Source organism: Anguilla anguilla, chromosome 6, assembly GCF_013347855.1.
Source record: "Anguilla anguilla isolate fAngAng1 chromosome 6, fAngAng1.pri, whole genome shotgun sequence".
In the NCBI taxonomy this organism is placed as follows: Eukaryota; Metazoa; Chordata; class Actinopteri; order Anguilliformes; family Anguillidae; genus Anguilla; species Anguilla anguilla.
Window position 1 is genome coordinate 41264587 of NC_049206.1, and position 17704 is coordinate 41282290.

General features: G+C 40.8%; 2 protein-coding genes across 2 annotated transcripts; both read right to left on the bottom strand.

The window, feature by feature from the left end:
- Nucleotides 1-1241: 1241 nt before the first annotated feature.
- On the bottom strand, nucleotides 1242-8959 carry LOC118229338 (heat shock protein HSP 90-alpha). Its single transcript, XM_035421229.1, has 11 exons — nucleotides 8720-8959; nucleotides 6332-6481; nucleotides 5703-6069; nucleotides 5272-5405; nucleotides 4854-5180; nucleotides 4445-4610; nucleotides 3926-4116; nucleotides 3134-3281; nucleotides 2490-2758; nucleotides 1926-2259; nucleotides 1242-1690 (listed from the first exon to the last, which is right to left on the bottom strand). Exons 2-11 carry the CDS (start codon nucleotides 6479-6481, stop codon nucleotides 1581-1583), a joined length of 2196 nt encoding a protein of 731 aa, XP_035277120.1. The 5' UTR covers nucleotides 8720-8959; the 3' UTR covers nucleotides 1242-1580.
- Nucleotides 8960-9390: 431 nt separating this feature from the next.
- LOC118229339 (heat shock protein HSP 90-alpha 1-like) lies at nucleotides 9391-16907 on the bottom strand. The gene is made up of 11 exons (XM_035421231.1): nucleotides 16711-16907; nucleotides 15252-15401; nucleotides 14443-14809; nucleotides 14057-14190; nucleotides 13650-13958; nucleotides 11659-11824; nucleotides 11372-11562; nucleotides 11107-11254; nucleotides 10715-10983; nucleotides 10173-10506; nucleotides 9391-9811 (listed from the first exon to the last, which is right to left on the bottom strand). Exons 2-11 carry the CDS (start codon nucleotides 15399-15401, stop codon nucleotides 9702-9704), a joined length of 2178 nt encoding a protein of 725 aa, XP_035277122.1. The 5' UTR covers nucleotides 16711-16907; the 3' UTR covers nucleotides 9391-9701.
- Between the last annotated feature and the right edge of the window lie 797 nt (nucleotides 16908-17704).

The window sequence follows — 17704 nt, forward strand, 5'->3', positions numbered from 1 at the left end:
GATCACCTTTAACAGTTGAACTGTTGACTGCCTGCGTTCATTAAGTGATCAAACCATATAAACACAGAACACTGAGGTTTTCACAAAGAATGTAACTGGGTTAGCTTGATTTGACAGCTAATTTATTGTGAGAGGTATGCTATGCAGACAGCACGTTTACATTCCCAGTTTTATTAGTAAACAGCCAACAATTAGACCGCATACATCTTGCAAGCTAATAGCTAATTCAGCGATAAATCAACATAAAGCAAACGTTTACAGACCTCCCCAAGGAACATGCTTTACAAATTATTCTAAAGAAAACGATAAGCTAATCGGTATTTCTAAAACATATTTAACAGAGTTATTGTCACGGCTTATGAAGCTACAACAATAAACAACTTAAAAGATTACCAATATCCGAAAACTAGCTTCCAGCTGTTTTGCGATGACATCACGATTCCATGTTTTCAAGAGGCCAGGGTTAGCTTCATGGAATCAACTACAACAGGAAGGATGCACAAATATGTTCCTCAATGGCGGTAAAAATTTTATTTGTTTAAATAATGTTACTTTGAAGGTAGTCCGTATCAAATCCTGGTTGAGTGCAATGTTCTTACCGACGTACGTTGTACCACATATTAGTGACATTTCAAGGGTTTAGGCTAAATAAGGCGAAGTCATAAAAGGTTGCTCATTTTTATAGTACTGAACACTGACAGCCGTTTTAAAATAAGTAATTGCGGTTTACTGAGCAGTAACGCCACCTGTCGACCGTAACACACATTTCTGAAGGATGTTTTGTGGCCAGGCCATTTCAGATCTTTGTCAAGTGTTCTGGAGTGAAGCTTATGCCTAAGCCGCATTATCACCCATGTTGTCAAATTGTCCTTCTTCGATCGGAAGTTTACGTTTTTTTGGGATCTAGGAACCATCGCGTTGACCATTACACATTTGGTCATGTGCTTACATTTATCTGACTTAATCAACACGTAAACATTGATCCTGTTGGACCATGAAGTGTGTACATTAAGATTCAATTACCAGCTAACTATTGATCAAGCCACAGATGGGGTAATCATAACAAATTGATTTTTCTTCTAGTTTCCTTAGTTCAAGTTACCATCAGATCTGTTTGGACCCATTGTCAGTATAAGCCTGAAATGACAATTACTGACTGCAATTCAAGAAAAGTATGATATGAATAATTTGAATGAATCATTATAATCACATTTTAACCAAGAAGAAGAAATAACACTTTGTAGGCTGAAAGGGTAAACTTTTATTTTATTACCACATTTTAAATCAATATATACAGTGTTTAAACTATGACATGGAATGACAAATACAAAAGGGAAGAGCAGAACATAAAATATAAATACAAAAATAAAAAATAATGGAATGCTGTTTGGGCGCACTCACACCCACAGCCAAGGAATGGGTGAATTAGTCCACCTTCAGAACCGTTGATAACAGGGATCACAAGGAAAACGTGCATTCCAGGCTCATTAACAATACTCAGAGTCAACCCTGCAAGTATTTACAGAACCAGTCTGAATTCTGCCTTTTATGTTTACACCATACAGCTTTTAGTCTACTTTTTAGTCTACTTCCTCCATCCTGGATGTATCGTCATCCCCCTCCAGTGGGGGCATTTCCTCGATGGGTGCGGTTGTGGTCTCCTCTGTGGATAGATCATCCTCATCAATACCTGGGGGGAGAAAAGAAATAAATAAATAAGTCAGATTCAACATTGAGCTACTTTCACACAGAGGGCCCTTGGGTAGCCTATCCGTCACCCACAGTGCGACAATGCAATTTAGTGGTTCGTTTAAAATTAAATCGGCTGCTGTCACTTTTTGCTTGACAATTATTGGTTGCTTTATTTTATTTTTTAATTATTTACTAAAAAATTTATTATATGAATGCCTTAAATATAAACTCACCGAGGCCAAGCTTGATCATTCTGTAGATGCGATTTGAGTGTGTCTGGGGGTCATCCAGCGTGAAGCCAGAGGAAAGCAGGGCGGTCTCGAAGAGCAGGATGACCAGGTCTTTCACAGACTTGTCATTTTTATCCACCTCAGCTTTTTGCCTGAGCGTCTCCACAATGGGGTGGTCTGGGTTGATCTCCAGGTGCTTCTTGGCAGCCATGTAACCCATGGTGGAGTTGTCTCTGAGTGCCTGGGCCTTCATGATCCTCTCCATGTTTGCAGTCCAGCCATACGTGCTGGTGACAATGCAGCAGGGGGAGGACACTAGGCGGTTGGACACTGTGACCTGGAAACAAAAAGAACACATTATAGGCATACATTCAGTCAACACCCTCAAAACATAACGAATACACTGGCTGGTTTGAAACAATAAGATTTTGTGAAATCTCCGTAAAATGACAAATTTAAAAGGCCAGGTATAACTCCACTCATTTAGATTATTAAGGACTACTTTTTCCCCATAGCTAGTTGTGGGGTCTGCTCGAGGCACGGGTAATAAGGAAAGAAAGAACTTACCTTCTCAACCTTCTTCTCCAGGATGTCTTTCATGATCTTGCAGAGGTTCTCAAATTGGGCCTTCTTCTCCTCCTGCTTCTTTTTCTCCTCCTCATCCTCAGGCAGCTCCAGGCCTTCTTTGGTCACTGACACCAGGTTCTTTCCGTCAAACTCCTTCAACTGCTGGACGCAGTACTCATCGATGGGCTCGATCATGTAGATCACCTCCAGGCCAGCCTTACGCAGGCGCTCCACGAAGGCCGAGTTTGCCACTTGGTCCTTTGTCTCACCTGCAAGAAGAGCGGGTGGAAATTTGAACAAAGCCGCTTTCAAAATTAGCTGCGTCAAAACACATCAGTCACAGTGGACAGAGAAGATTCCATCCATTCCAGGAGTTCATGGCAATGTCTCCTTTTTAATTCTTTAGATAATTTATGTGAGCTGGAATTTGTCGGATTTCTTCATGAGCTCATGAATGACAGCTGAAGGCTTGTGTCCCTACATTAAAACTTTCACTTGCAATCTAATCTCCCAGAGTACAGGTGTATTATACTGCTAATTAACTAATTGAACCAGTCAGACTGGCAGAAAAATCCTGCATAGACATTGGCCCTCCAGCAACAGAACTGCCCATCCCAGTCTCGGTTTACGAGACCATTTCTCACCTGTGATGTAGTAGATGTGCTTCTGGGTGTCCTTCATACGGGTGACGTAGTCCTTGAGAGAGACCATCTCGTCCCCAGAGGCAGAGGTGTAGTATCTTAGGAGCTCAGACAGCTTCTTGCGATTCTGTGAGTCCTCATGGATCCCAAGCTGTAGAAGGTGTTTAACATAAGAACAATAAACATTTTTCAACTTTTTCCTCACAAATTTAAATGCCTAGTAGTATTTTTGTTGGTGCTCAGTTACAACCTATGCTATCGAGTTGGGGAAACACAGACAGGCATGTGCTCTCCTCCAAAGAAAATAGTCAGCCCAGACATCATGAGTCAAAGGAAGACTATTTATAGGCAGCTTAGCATATGGTCTTGCTGACACCCAGTTGCCCAGTGGGGGTTGCTGGAGCATGAAGAGACACCATCATCCCCACTGACGGAAACCCCCCATTCTTAGGTAATGCTAGAGTCAACTGTGTATCGACTTAGGGGTTGCCGGCCAGTCAGCACGAGCATGATCTGGATTTCATACCAGAGCCTGGGACCCATCAATGCAGCAGAACAATGCCTTATTAGGCCCACCCACCCAGCAACCCCAGACATTGAGATCTTTGCACAAGCAACAGCTTTCAAATGGTAAGCTTCTTTCATGAAACACCCCTTCCTGTAATAGGCAGACCATAGCCATACTTTGGAGAATTACCTTTAAGCTGCTTAGCTCAGGTTTTAGAGAGCAAAATGGCGATACCTCGGCGGATTAGACAGGGTAGCAGATGGCCTGCCGCCTGTAGGAATGCTTACCTTGATGTTCTTGGAGAACTGCTCGTAGTACTTCTTGTAGTTGTCCTTGTCCTCTGACAGCTCTGTGAAGAGCTCCAGGCACTTCTTCACCAGGTTTTTACGGATCACCTTCAGGATCTTGCTCTGCTGCAGCATCTCTCGGGAGATATTCAGGGGAAGGTCCTCAGAGTCCACCACACCCTTGATGAAGTCTGTCAGGGGGAAGCAATTGTGGATATTAACAATATTGATTCGGGCTAGTCACCTCAAGTAGACCAATTACTTCTGGATCATTGTCTGAAACAAAGTAAACTTTGGATTAAGATAACTCTTTTCAGAGATTTTCACTCAATGTTCACTTTTATATGCTTTTATATATTATGCTTTGATGTCACTAATGATTTCCGCCTTATACCATTTTAATATCCACCAAATAACAGTACACCACTGATGCCTATTTCTTAGCAGGTACAGACTACCATTTCATACACAGTAACATTGACCTCTAACCCACACATTATCAAAGTCCAAGACACTCACTGAGGTATTCTGGGATGAGCTCATCGCAGTTGTCCATAATGAAGACTCTGCGCACATACAACTTGATGTTGTTCTTTTTCTTCTTATTCTCAAAGAGATCGAAGGGAGCACGCCGTGGTACAAAGAGCAGGGCCCTGAACTCCAGCTGACCTTCCACGGAGAAATGCTATGGAAGAAACCACATTATTAAATATGTAACTTTCTACTAATGTTAGAACAGTCCTGCCACTCCATCACAGCCTGAAATATTAGAGGATGCAATACACAACATAATTTCTCGCTTCCTTGTGATATTTACCCGAACATGTGAAACTTCAAAGTAGAAATACTACAATAGAAGTAGGCCAAATGCCCTCCAGAAGTATCTTCAGAAGTATGGAATGCATATGGAATGGAAGTTAAAACTCACCTTCACAGCCAGGTGGTCCTCCCAGTCATTGGTCAAACTCTTGTAAAACTCTCCATATTCCTCATTGGTGATGTCATCAGGGTTGCGTGTCCAAAGGGGCTTGGTCTTGTTCAGCTCCTCCATGTCAATATACTTCTCCTTGATCTTTTTCTTCTTCTTTTTTTTGTCATCCCCACTCTTTTCTTGGTCTTCGTCATCATCAGAACCCACATCCTCAATCTCTGGCTTGTCATCCTCATTCTTGTCATCCTCTGCTTTCTCCTCTTTTTCCTTGTCCTCCTCTTCAGCCTCATCATCACTCACCTCTTTGTCACGTTCCTTCTCCACCTGCATTGAGAATTTTCCATATGAGGAACCACTGAATTTGTAATAAATTCTCTGTACCTCCCAAAAATGTGATACTAGCAACAGTACTCACATAGAGAGTGATGGGGTAGCCAATAAACTGGGAATGCTTCTTCACAATCTCTTTCACCCTGCGCTCTTCGATGTACTCTGTTTGGTCCTCCTTAAGGTGCAGGATCACCTTAGTTCCACGGCCAATTGGCTCAGCTGTGGGACAACACAATGGGAAAGATGAGTGCGTGTGAACAACTACATCACCATTTGATAAACTATGCACATTACCAGGGAGTACACTGCATCACTGTGATATTCATGTATACTGCCACTCTATCAAATGTGTGAATAATCAAAGCCTCCAGAAAAATTTTAGGTAGGAAAACTGATACCATCGGTAACAGCTGAATGTAGAACCAAATTATACTTGTCATCCGACTAGTTCCAACATGAACTTTGAAAATCTCATCCCTACTTCCTAGGTATACGTAGAAAAAGGGATGTCCTTACATGAGTCCACTTTGACGGTGAAGGAGCCCCCAGCAGATGACTCCCACGCATACTGCTCGTCGTCATTGTGCTTGGTGATGACGGTAACCTTCTCGGCCACCAGGTAGGCAGAGTAGAAGCCCACACCGAACTGACCGATCATGGAGATGTCAGCACCAGCCTGCAGGGCCTCCATGAAGGCCTTGGTGCCTGACTTAGCAATGGTGCCCAGGTTGTTGATCAGGTCAGCCTTAGTCATCCCAATACCAGTATCAGTGAGAGTCAGGGTGCGCTCCTCTTTGTTTGGAATAATCTCAATCTTCAGATCTTTCCCTGAGTCCAACTTGGATGGGTCTGTGAGACTCTCATAGCGAATTTTATCCAGAGCCTAAAAAATAAAAATTATTTTTAAAAAGTAAACAACTGTTGGGAAATGCTTTTAATATATATCTTAGCACTGACCATGCAGTGGGAGAAAACCTTATGGCTACAATTAGCCTACATCCAGGTGCTAAATTACCATTGGATCAATCGTTACACTAAACTAATGCAACCAAGGTACTTTGCCTCTTAGTCATTCAAAATTCAATATCATTGATTTTGTATGTGAAGACTGTTCTGACCGTGCCAACAACAAAGAGTGTACTCACATCTGAGGAATTCGAGATGAGCTCTCGCAGGAAGATCTCTTTGTTTGAATAGAAGGTGTTGATGATCAGAGACATCAACTGGGCGATCTCTGCCTGGAAGGCAAAGGTCTCCACCTCCTCCTCCATGGGCTGATCATGTGCTTCAGGCATCTGGAAGGAAGGTGCACACAAGAGCAAACTCAGGACCCCTCAGGACTTCTGAAGAGACTCATTTCAAATGCAGATATATTCAAATTTCTAAAAACAGATTATTTGCACACCATTAGCAGACTTCTGTGAGCCTATTTTGAATGACACCTTACTAAGAAGTCAAACCAGAGATCACACATGTCTATGAAGCTCAGAACATGATATTAATATATATATATATATATATATATATATATATATATATAAGAGCTCAAGTAATTCTAATCTGTTGATTTCTACCTGTGGTTAGTAATATTTACATCCACATAAGGTTTATAGCAAGGAAGCACATTTGATGATAATTTTTACTACTCCCTAAAAGAAAAACAAAATATAAGAATATAATATGAAATCCAGTAGTTGTGCATCATTAACATTAAATAAATTACTAGCATTTCTCCAGCATATTACAAAAAGCCAAGCATGATCCTTGGGAAAAGCTTGTTAATTAATCAGTTCTGTGGAACACTATGCGCATAACATTTTTTGTGTAGGTCAGCAGCCACACAGCTGCATTATTCTGAGGCTAATGTGCTATGCATTTGGGTGCACAAAGTACACAGAAGCAGCATCTAAACAGTTATCCTAGCCTCGGGTTCTCTCTGCATCATGTGCAGTCCTTTCATGAAAGTTAACACATCTTGTAAGCATTCATAAAAATGACAGCTATGATATGTTGGAAATATGCTTACATTCTGTCAGTCCAGATGTAGATTCACCTGCAATACCTTTCTATATGAGGATATTACTTGGGGGCAACTTGGACAATAACCTTATAGGGACATTGCTTTCGCTCAGGTTTTACAAAGATTATGATCATAGTGCATTATTATTGGTAGTAAGCATATCACTGGGCTATTTAAAAAAAAAAAAAGATGAACTCAACATATAAAAAACAAAAAGCCACAATGTTTCCATTCATGTAGCTTGAAAGATTGAAAGTCATGGCGATGCTTGTTTGCAGGTGAAACCATTTTAGTTTCCTTCACGTCGATAAATACTTAGGAAGAGGCAAAGAATTTCCACCCAGTGAGATCAAAATTAATTTGGTAATGTACTGATCACAACCTGATAATGCTACCATAAACGGTTTTTTTCTTAGCCACTCATATCATCATAGCGTGTATATTTATTATTATTATTATTATTATTATTATTATTGTTGTTGTTGTTATTATTATTATTATTATTATTATTATTTAAATCGCTGGTAATCATTCTGGAGATTTCAATAGTACTGAACACGCGACTGAAGCATATAAAAAAGTAGAATACGAAGGGGAAATTGTAATATACGCGCCTTACCTTTATTACAAAAGAAACTACCTAATTATTTTCCGACGTCGCATAGTGTTCTTTTACTTAACTGTGTTAAAGAATTTCATTCTTGGATGCTATGCACGTGCACGGATTTTTCTGGAAATTCGGTTGTGCTAAAAAGAAGAGCAGCCACACGTCTGCAGGCTGATGCCACCTACCGAAGCACATGAATCATAACAAGCTTCTAGAAACTACTAGCTAATGTTTGCTAGCTAGTCTCCCAATATGGGTGTCCTTTTAACAGTTAACACGACAATTTTCCGTGTTTTAGGCTTAGGTTTTAGCCAGGTGGGAAAGTGGCTCTATAGTTACTAGCTGACAATCTGACGTTGACGACGTGCAGTCGGCTAATATCACGTATCTCAGAAGAGACAAGCAAGCATGCAAACTGAATCTAAAATCTAATGTCGAATTCAGGCATCTGGGAAATAATTCTGTTCAATAATATTTATTAGTTATGAAATATTAGCTACATACCATTTAGCTATCCACATTTATTATACAGGCGAACGCTAGCAATATGACACTGACAGTTTCTGACTGTAGCAGATCGGAATTACAGGAATTCCAAGAAAAAGATCTACAGTAGCTCTTAACGTTACACAATTCCATAAAAAAACTGTTACATTTAATGCTGGCTAATTTCGAGAGAATTGACATGTGACTCAGACAAATATATATCATAAAAGTAATTAGGTATACATTTTTTAATTTAATTAATTGTATCTATCGAATCAGCAATCTTAAGGTTTGGTTTAGCTATGTAATGTAAAATGATATTAGTTCGGCCACCGTGAGCATTTGGCACTACTGGCTAATAGTTAATAATAACTTAAATAATTAAATGGATTTCACTTAAGAAGCTTGCAAACTACTTACCTCGTAGTTACTCTTTGAGGTTTGCTATATAATACACAATGTTCCGAAACGGTGATACTGCCTGTATGATGCTGTCTTCCACAGGGAACGTTACCAGCTTTCTAGTGAATGCAGTGATGACAGTCCGAACGCCTCGTGGCTGCTTTTATAATGCTTCTGATGGTTCGAGAAACATCCCCATTCCCCACAGCTTCTAGAAACGTCTCGAAGCTTCCTAGTTCTACGTTACACACGGAGGTTGGGATGTCAATCATGGTGCGTCCGTAGCTGAACGGATTTTTTCAGTTCACGCCTCTTAGCGTTCAGGACTTATGGGGAAGGCGGGGTCAGGGGAGGGATTACAACTGGATGCAGATAAACGTAAGACGTCGGCCACTCCCATTTAAAGAAAGGAAATTTATGGAAATTACGAGAACTGCTTGTTCATGTAAATCGAAATCAGCTATTGAATCTTCTATGTACACGCTGCCTCCTGTAAAAGTTCAATTAGCATTTCAGAACTGCTTCGAAGTATTTTAGCAGACTTTAAGCGCAAGATGCTTTAATCGTTTATACACCTGTGTTTGTGTGTTTCTCAAATGAAATCTGAAGCAATTCAGATCAACACATTTTAAAACACTTACTCATCTTAAATAAATAAAAAACATACAATTATTACAAATACAACATGCAATATTTTAAAACTATTTTATTAGAAATATGTATAACATGTTTATAAAATGCTTGTAAAACAAGTCAGTTCCCTGTCAAAGTTCTAATTTATTGCTTCTAGCATTTGACTTGTGTCGAGTCACATGTTGCAAAGTTGAGGAGGTGTAAAACACAAAGCAACACATTTTAACACAGGTGCAAAGGCAACAAACATGATAATACAATTAATTATCTACACATTACCTGTATTTGTCATTTGGGGTTTATTGATATAAAATAAAAAAAGATGTCCTAAAAAATAAAAAAAAATAAAAATAATTCATGTGTGCTTTCAATCAACTTCTTCCATTCGTGAGGTGTCATCATCACCCTCCAGAACAGGCATCTCATCTTCACTGGGTTGGATAATGTCTTCCACAACTGCTTCATCATCATCAATTCCTAAGCAGAAAAAAGTAAAGACAATTTAATTAGAACCAAGTGTTCTCACATTTTTCAGGTCCATGCAGGTTTTCTGTCTTCATTCAGCTGTTACATCAATAATATTCTCTCAAAATAACATTGGCAATAAAATCACTGGAAACTATTGGAAGTTTTTTGTTTTTTTTTGTTAAAATGTCTTTCATCCAATACCAGTCCCTTCCTGTGTTTCCCTGTTCTAAATGAACCACAGCTTATGAGAATGCAGATAACTGTATTTTTACACAGAATATAATGTTGATTGTGAATAAATCTTGAATAAAATGATTTTTTTTTTTTTTGTTTTTTGTTTTATTCATATGATGGATATGAGGAGACTTACCCAGGCCAAGTTTGATCATCCTGTATATGCGGTTAGCATGTGTCTGAGGGTCTTCCAGCGTGAAACCAGAGGAAAGCAGGGCAGTTTCGAAGAGGAGGATGACCAGGTCCTTAACTGCTTTATCATTCTTGTCAGCTTCTGCCTTTACCCTGAGCGTCTCCACGATGGGGTGTTGGGGGTTGATCTCCAAGTGCTTCTTGGCAGTCATATAGCCCATGGTGGAATTATCTCTGAGAGCTTGAGACTTCATAATCCTCTCCATGTTGGCAGTCCAGCCATACGTGCTGGTCACAATACAGCAGGGGGAGGACACCAGGCGGTTGGAGACCGTGACCTGGCATCAGTAAAAGAAAACAAGAGAAAAACAAATGTGATCAAATATGATGATTGTCACCTTCTACACTGACAGGGTGGTTTTCACTGGGTTTGAGAAAAAACACAATTCCATTCTGTTGGGTGTCCTTCTCATATCAAATTTCCTATATAAAATTCCACATATCCACCCACAGCGATTTTTGGAGTAGAAAGGTTAGCACTTGTACCTTCTCAATCTTCTTGTCCAGAATATCCTTCATGATCTTGCAGAGGTTCTCAAACTTAGTCTTGAGCTCCTCTTGCCTTTTCTTCTCTTCATCATCCTCAGGAAGTTCTAAGCCTTCCTTAGTCACGGAGACCAGGTTCTTCCCATCAAACTCCTTCAGTTGTTGGACGCAGTATTCATCGATAGGCTCAATCATGTATATCACCTCCAAGCCTGCCTTCCTCAGACGCTCCACAAAGGCTGAGTTGGCCACCTGCTCCTTTGTCTCTCCTGTGGGTGGAAAAAGAATCCACAGGGTTAGATTATACGAGTTGCAAGCCTTTCTCAATTTATAATTGAAAATAAAAATTGATAATATTACAGAAAGGATGACCGTTCCCCAAAAGCGCTCACCAGTTATGTAGTAGATGTGTTTCTGGTTGTCCTTCATGCGAGAAACATAGTCCTTCAGGGACACCATTTCATCTGAAGAAGTGGAAGTGTAGTAGCGGAGAAGTTCTGATAGCTTTTTACGGTTCTGAGAGTCCTCGTGAATGCCCAGCTGAAGGAAAACATGAAATCATTATCAGATATATTGAAACATTCAGATTATTATTGGGGAAAAGAAAGTACTGGCAGTAAATTGATACGGAAGTATGTGACTGAATGGATTGCTCACCTTGATGTTCTTGGAGAACTGCTCGTAGTACTTCTTGTAGTTCTCCTTGTCCTCAGACAGCTCAGTGAAGAGCTCCATGCACTTCTTCACCAGGTTTTTACGGATCACCTTCAGGATCTTGCTCTGCTGCAGCATCTCTCGGGAGATATTCAGGGGAAGGTCCTCAGAGTCCACCACACCCTTGATAAAGTCTGTTGAAAGACATTAAAAATTGTTTTGAAGGTTATGGCCTGGGCATAAACAACTGTAAAAAAAAAAAAAGGTAGAAAACAAGATGAGGTACGCACTCAAATATTCAGGCATCAGCTCCTCGCAGTTGTCCATAATGAAGACCCTGCGCACATAGAGCTTTATGTTGTTCCTTCTTTTCTTGCTCTCAAACAGGTCAAAGGAGGCTCTCCGGGGAACAAAGAGCAAAGCACGGAACTCCAGCTGGCCCTCCACAGAGAAGTGCTGTAGGTGGGAGAGGTATTTACGTTACAACTACTCAGAAGCCATGCGACATAATGACATTTTGTATACCACAGCCTGGTTGTTGTAATTTGTAGACCACAGTGGTATCCAATGCCCCTTGTTTTCTGCCCCAGAACTGAAACACGGCTATGATTCAAATTTTGGAATGGGCAACCCAGGGGTTACATCATAAATATCAAATTAGTGGAGAAGTAAGTTTGTGTTTTGGTTCACGGTACCCAACTTTTCCTCCCTTAATGTTGCTCCAAAAAAGACTAATATGGAAGATAAGGATATAAGAGCAAGCTTTGCTAATGAGCATTGTTTTGAGTTCAAGGACTCTAAAGGGTGAATATAAAGGGTGAAATGGCAGAAGATTTCTCATATCACCCATCGTATGACACATTGCTAAGAGACGGAGATACAACCTTACTCAAATTGATATGAAAAGAGAGGAAGAGGCGACTCATCCACTACCTCTAGGAGCTGTAAATTGGCAGGGGGTGCACTGACAACCTGGTGGAAATTCCTTGGTGGTTGCAGCCTGATTTTAAGCTGGTCAAGCTTGATTTAAGATGGTCCAGCTGGGTTGAAGCTGATTTGGAGATGGTCAAACTGGAAACAAGATTATTGAGATAGCTGGCAAGACCAAGTCCAGCTGGTACAGACAACAGACCAGCATCAAATTCCTGATGGCATCCAGCTGGAGCAGAAGGTGGTTCCAGCTAGATTCCATCTTAGGCTGGTACCTGGAATTTCCACCAGGGGAGTGAACCCTCCCACCCACCGTCTTTTTTATCTGGGATGGTGAGGATGGTAATGCTTAGGTTACATAACAGTCCTTGCTAGGCTGGCCTAACAGTCAATGCTAGGTGACACGTGTAAACGGAGAATCTCTGGAGTCAACTTGAGACCACAGTGCGACCACAACAGCTTGTTAATCTGTGTCTAGGTCATAGGTGAAAACAGTACATTAGCCTAATAGCCTTATAAATAGCCCAATAAAAAATTGCAATGAACTTATCAACATAATGTGCATCAAGTTATCCTTGTCCCTTTTAACTAAAAGTTTTGTAGTAAGTTTTCTAGTAGCCAACTGCAGTGGCGCTAGAAACTAACATCTCTCACCATGAAGGAAGTGAGTTTCAAAAGCAAAGCCCCATCTTGGCCCCTTGGGGCAGACAGAGGGCACGAAAGTCCACATAAGAGCACTCACAAAAATGCTGTTTTGACAATAGGATAGCCCTAAGCCCTCATGGACGTGACGGGAATGTTTTATTCTTCATATTGCTCCAGCTGAACTTATGCTTAGCTAGCCTCACATGTGGGTATTTCATTTGTTTCTGCCACTGTTGCAATAGCAGCAGATGAAGGGAGCAATAGTAGAGAAGGCAGTATTCTTGCTCATACTCAAAGAGATAGATTTTTGCATGCCTTGAATTTATAACAAGGTGTGGCTACTCCATGGTTGGAGGCAATGTCTCTAGCTGCACACTCTAGAACAGTTAATGGAATTTGAATTTCCATGAAACATTCTAGTTTTCCTAAATTTCCCTGGAGCCAATTATTTGACTCTCTGTGTTCATGCCCAAATTTATCCTACTTCCACTAACCTCTGGATTTTTATTATGATTACAGTATATAAAATTGTAGCCCAGGTTTAGTCAGTTTTTGACTGGTGTGACCCTTCAGATAAAATAATTTCACATGCAATAAAGGAATGATATTTGGGGCTATGAAATCATTTTTGAATAAGGTCAATCATGAAGTGCTGGAACCCTCACTTTAATCACAATACAGGATGCATCTTAAAGTTTAACCTCACCTTCACAGCCAGATGGTCCTCCCAGTCGTTGGTGAGACTCTTGTAGAACTCGCCGTACTCCTCGTTGGTGATGTCATCAGGGTTGCGAGTCCAGATAGGCTTGGTCTTGTTCAGCTCCTGGGCGTCAATGTACTTCTCCTTGATCTTCTTCTTCCTTTTGTTCTTTCCCTCTTTTGTGTCCTCATCCTCGTCAGATCCCACATCCTCAATCTGGGGCTTGTCCTTGTCTGCGGCCGCTGCATCCTTCTCCACCTCCTCTTCTTTCTCCCCTTCCTCAAGGTCAACCTCCTTCTCCCGCTGTTTCTCCACCTGCCAAGTGACAGAGAGGGAACTGTTTCATAACTGCTCAGTTTGAGACCCACTCACAAGCTATCAACTGCCAATGAGAGAATTCTCTCAGAACTTACAAAGAGGGTGATGGGGTAGCCAATGAACTGCGAGTGCTTCTTCACAACCTCCTTGATACGTTTCTCCTCCACATATTCTGACTGATCCTCCTTGAGGTGCAGGATGACTTTTGTGCCACGACCAATAGATTCACCTTCAAAAAAGCACAGCCAAGACAGGGCATTACTGTACCCGATTGCAGAATGTTTCAATAACAGACCCAGTAGTCATAGCTATACAACTGTGTGAATGCATTGAGCAGGTCGAGAATATATAGCACATAATTCCTTGTTAATTTCTGTGAAGTTTTAGCGTTTATGAGCAGGCGCCCTCATTGTGCATTAAGGCACATATTTACACCCATTCAGCTTAGCATTTTACATTAAATATCTTTTTGGTTGCTTACCAGTGTCAATTTTAACAGTGAAAGAGCCACCAGCTGCAGACTCCCACACGTACTGCTCGTCGTCATTGTGCTTGGTGATGACGGTAACCTTCTCGGCCACCAGGTAGGCAGAGTAGAAGCCCACACCAAACTGACCGATCATGGAGATGTCAGCACCAGCCTGCAGGGCCTCCATGAAGGCCTTGGTGCCTGACTTAGCAATGGTGCCCAGGTTGTTGATCAGGTCAGCCTTAGTCATCCCAATACCAGTATCAATGATAGTCACTTTGCGAGTGACCAGGTCAGGAATTACATCAATCTTCAGCTGCTTACAAGACTCAAGCTTGCTGGGATCAGTCAGGCTCTCATATCTTATCTTGTCCAGAGCCTGTCAAGGGAGGAGAAAACAAGTACATATGTTATTATACCCCTGTATTTTCTCTACATAGTTGTCCGTTTACTACAATATCTGTCATTCAGATTCTATTTAATCCCTAATTATAGAATATATTGTTTTATGTATATTTCTTATGACCAGTTTCATGAAATATTAAATTGGTGCTTTTTTGTGTGCCGACATGTTATATTGTTTGAAAAGTTGATAGTCCGATCCATTGTTTAAGGAAGGTGGACTACCTAAAGCCCTGTTATCACAGTCCTCAAAAAACTGCTGGTTTTCCACCCTCCCTTTGCCTGGGAATCAAGTGTGAAACAGTCTGGCCAATCAGTAGCACTCATTTTTCAGTTAATTACCTGGGAGAAAAGAAAACCAGGGCCAGACTTTGGTCTGAGGGCCAGATTTGAGTATTCATGACCGAAAGAAAACTCACATCTGAGGAATTTGAGATGAGCTCTCGCAGGAAGATCTCTTTGTTGGAATAGAAGGTGTTGATGATCAGAGACATCAACTGGGCGATCTCTGCCTGGAAGGCAAAGGTCTCCACCTCCTCCTCCATGTGCTGGCTAACTTTCTCTGGCATCTGGAATTAAAAGTGACAGGTATTAGTTCCACACTGCTCCATGCTAATATATGTTTTCCCATTGATTCTTTTATCACCAAAATGCATATTTTTGCCTGCATTTGTGACCCTGCATTTGTGTTTTAAGCCATACAGTAAATAAATTAGCTAGTGATAAAAGTAACAATACCGATAAAAGTAATAATAGTAATTTGTTATGTAAAAGTGTACTTGTAAGTCGCTCTGGATAAGAGTGTCTGCTAAATGCCTGTAATGTAATGTAATAATGGCGCTGTGAACCATAGTGCAGAAACTGCAGATGTCACTGCTGTCAATCAGAGTCAGGGGTCTGGGGGTGTTGCTTTCAGTCGTCTTTCAGTTTGAACAGCTGCACCAACGTCATAGCACCTCCCCACCCCCAACCCATCACCCATCCTCTGGTCTGTCCATGCTTCTAGCCTGATATTTTTTTCATTAAAGAAAAAATATGGCTCTTTCCTAAATTTAAGAAGGGGATTTTGACGTTGTTCCCTTATTGGCAGGAGAGGTACCGCACTTCATATTTACTTGTAATAAAATAAACGGTTTATTTAAACGATTTTTTATTGCTTTTTATAATGACAAATAATTGTTCAATGGCAGAACATAAAATATGTAGTAGAGATCACAGAAAGCAATTTCTTGCTATATAGGTTGAAATTTACCAATTTGCTTTTTGTATTTTTTTGCTTTAAATAAAACTCTTCCTTATTATCTCAAAATATATGTCTGCTTTACAGTGTTGATTTCTTGTTAACAAAGCCTTTTCCACTGCTGAATTTTGGATCATTTATCATATACTTTATCTCTGATACTACAGCCATGATATTCCTTGAAGCTCTGTTTCTGCTGATTACATGTGCTGCTCAGAGGGAAAGGTTGAGAGAAGCATGCTCTGTCTGTGCATTTCTGCCTTGCAGTAGAGCCTCAGTCTGCTACCAAACTCACTCTTATTAAGAGAACAACAAAATGATCACCAACTCACCAAAATCAACACTTAAATTACTTAAATCATTTGAACTCAGCATCTCACGTGTCTGAAATACTTAATTTTAAGTAAAACAAAATGCCACAGATATAGTATAAGTACGTGTAAAATAGTAATTTATAACTGATACAAAGGTTTGTATTCTGTAATTAACAAACAGGCAAAGGATTTGGCCATGAATGACAGCCAATGTGACTGTGTCCATATCTTAATTATTCCCATTACTCTGACTGTTAGCCTGAGCTAGCAACCAAATTAGCTGTGAGCAAACCACGTTTAGCAGCCATGCGGTGTCACGCTCACCTTGCTGAAAGCGCTGAAATGGGTTCCCCTGTTTTGTAGCTCGCTCTACAATGATTCTTCTCCTGGTGCAGTTCAAGGTTCCTTTAGTTCTATGAGGGCACCCACTCTGGATCCTGTCTTTTTATAGCTGGGTGGGCTTTCAGGAATAATTCATTGAGAAAGTTCCAGAAGGTATGCTCTCTGTAGAGGGGGAGGCCTAAAGAAAGAAACTGAAGCCGGGGCTGTGTTCGCAGCTGCCAGAGTTGGTCTTTTTAGGGCAGTGGAGTCACAGGCCGGGCTGCCAATCACCGTTGGACCCCCCCACACCCCCATCTATCCGTGCTGTCTTTTGCTCTGACAACCTCATGGCTGTCTGTGAGGACTCACGCCACATGGCCCTACAACCCTACCAACCACACTTAAGTGTGACAGACCTCTTACAGATAAGTCCATGTGGATTTTCTTTCGCTGTGAGACTACATGCACGAAAAGGACATATGTGCATATATCTTGGCACCTAGATTCATACTTATTTGGTCTAATTAAATCTTTCATAGTACTTTCTGCAACTGTTATATAGTTCATGTTATACATGTTAGACCAGACTTCTGAGAATGGTACAGAACAAGTCTCCAAACTATGCCCATGAGCCAAATCTATCCCTTTTTATTTTGACTATACTGATGCTAGCAATGGAAAAATCTATAATATTGTTTTCCTAACCGAACACAGAAAATTAGTCAAATCAAGTCCAATTTTACACACTGCTTAACGTGTGAGACTTCTGAGGAGATGGCTGTAACTTAATGTGGAGGACTTGAAAAGGTGTCTTCACCTACTGAAGTTAACAGGGCCTCACTTGAGAGGTCTTCATTTGCGAGAATGTGCTTGAAGAGGTGACATTTCTCTCACAATTGTGACAATTGTCTCATTCTTACCACACGAGGGCGCCAATTCCAGAAAGCAAATCAGCAAATCTCAACTCTAGAAAGGCATTATCTTCTCCAGTGTCCTC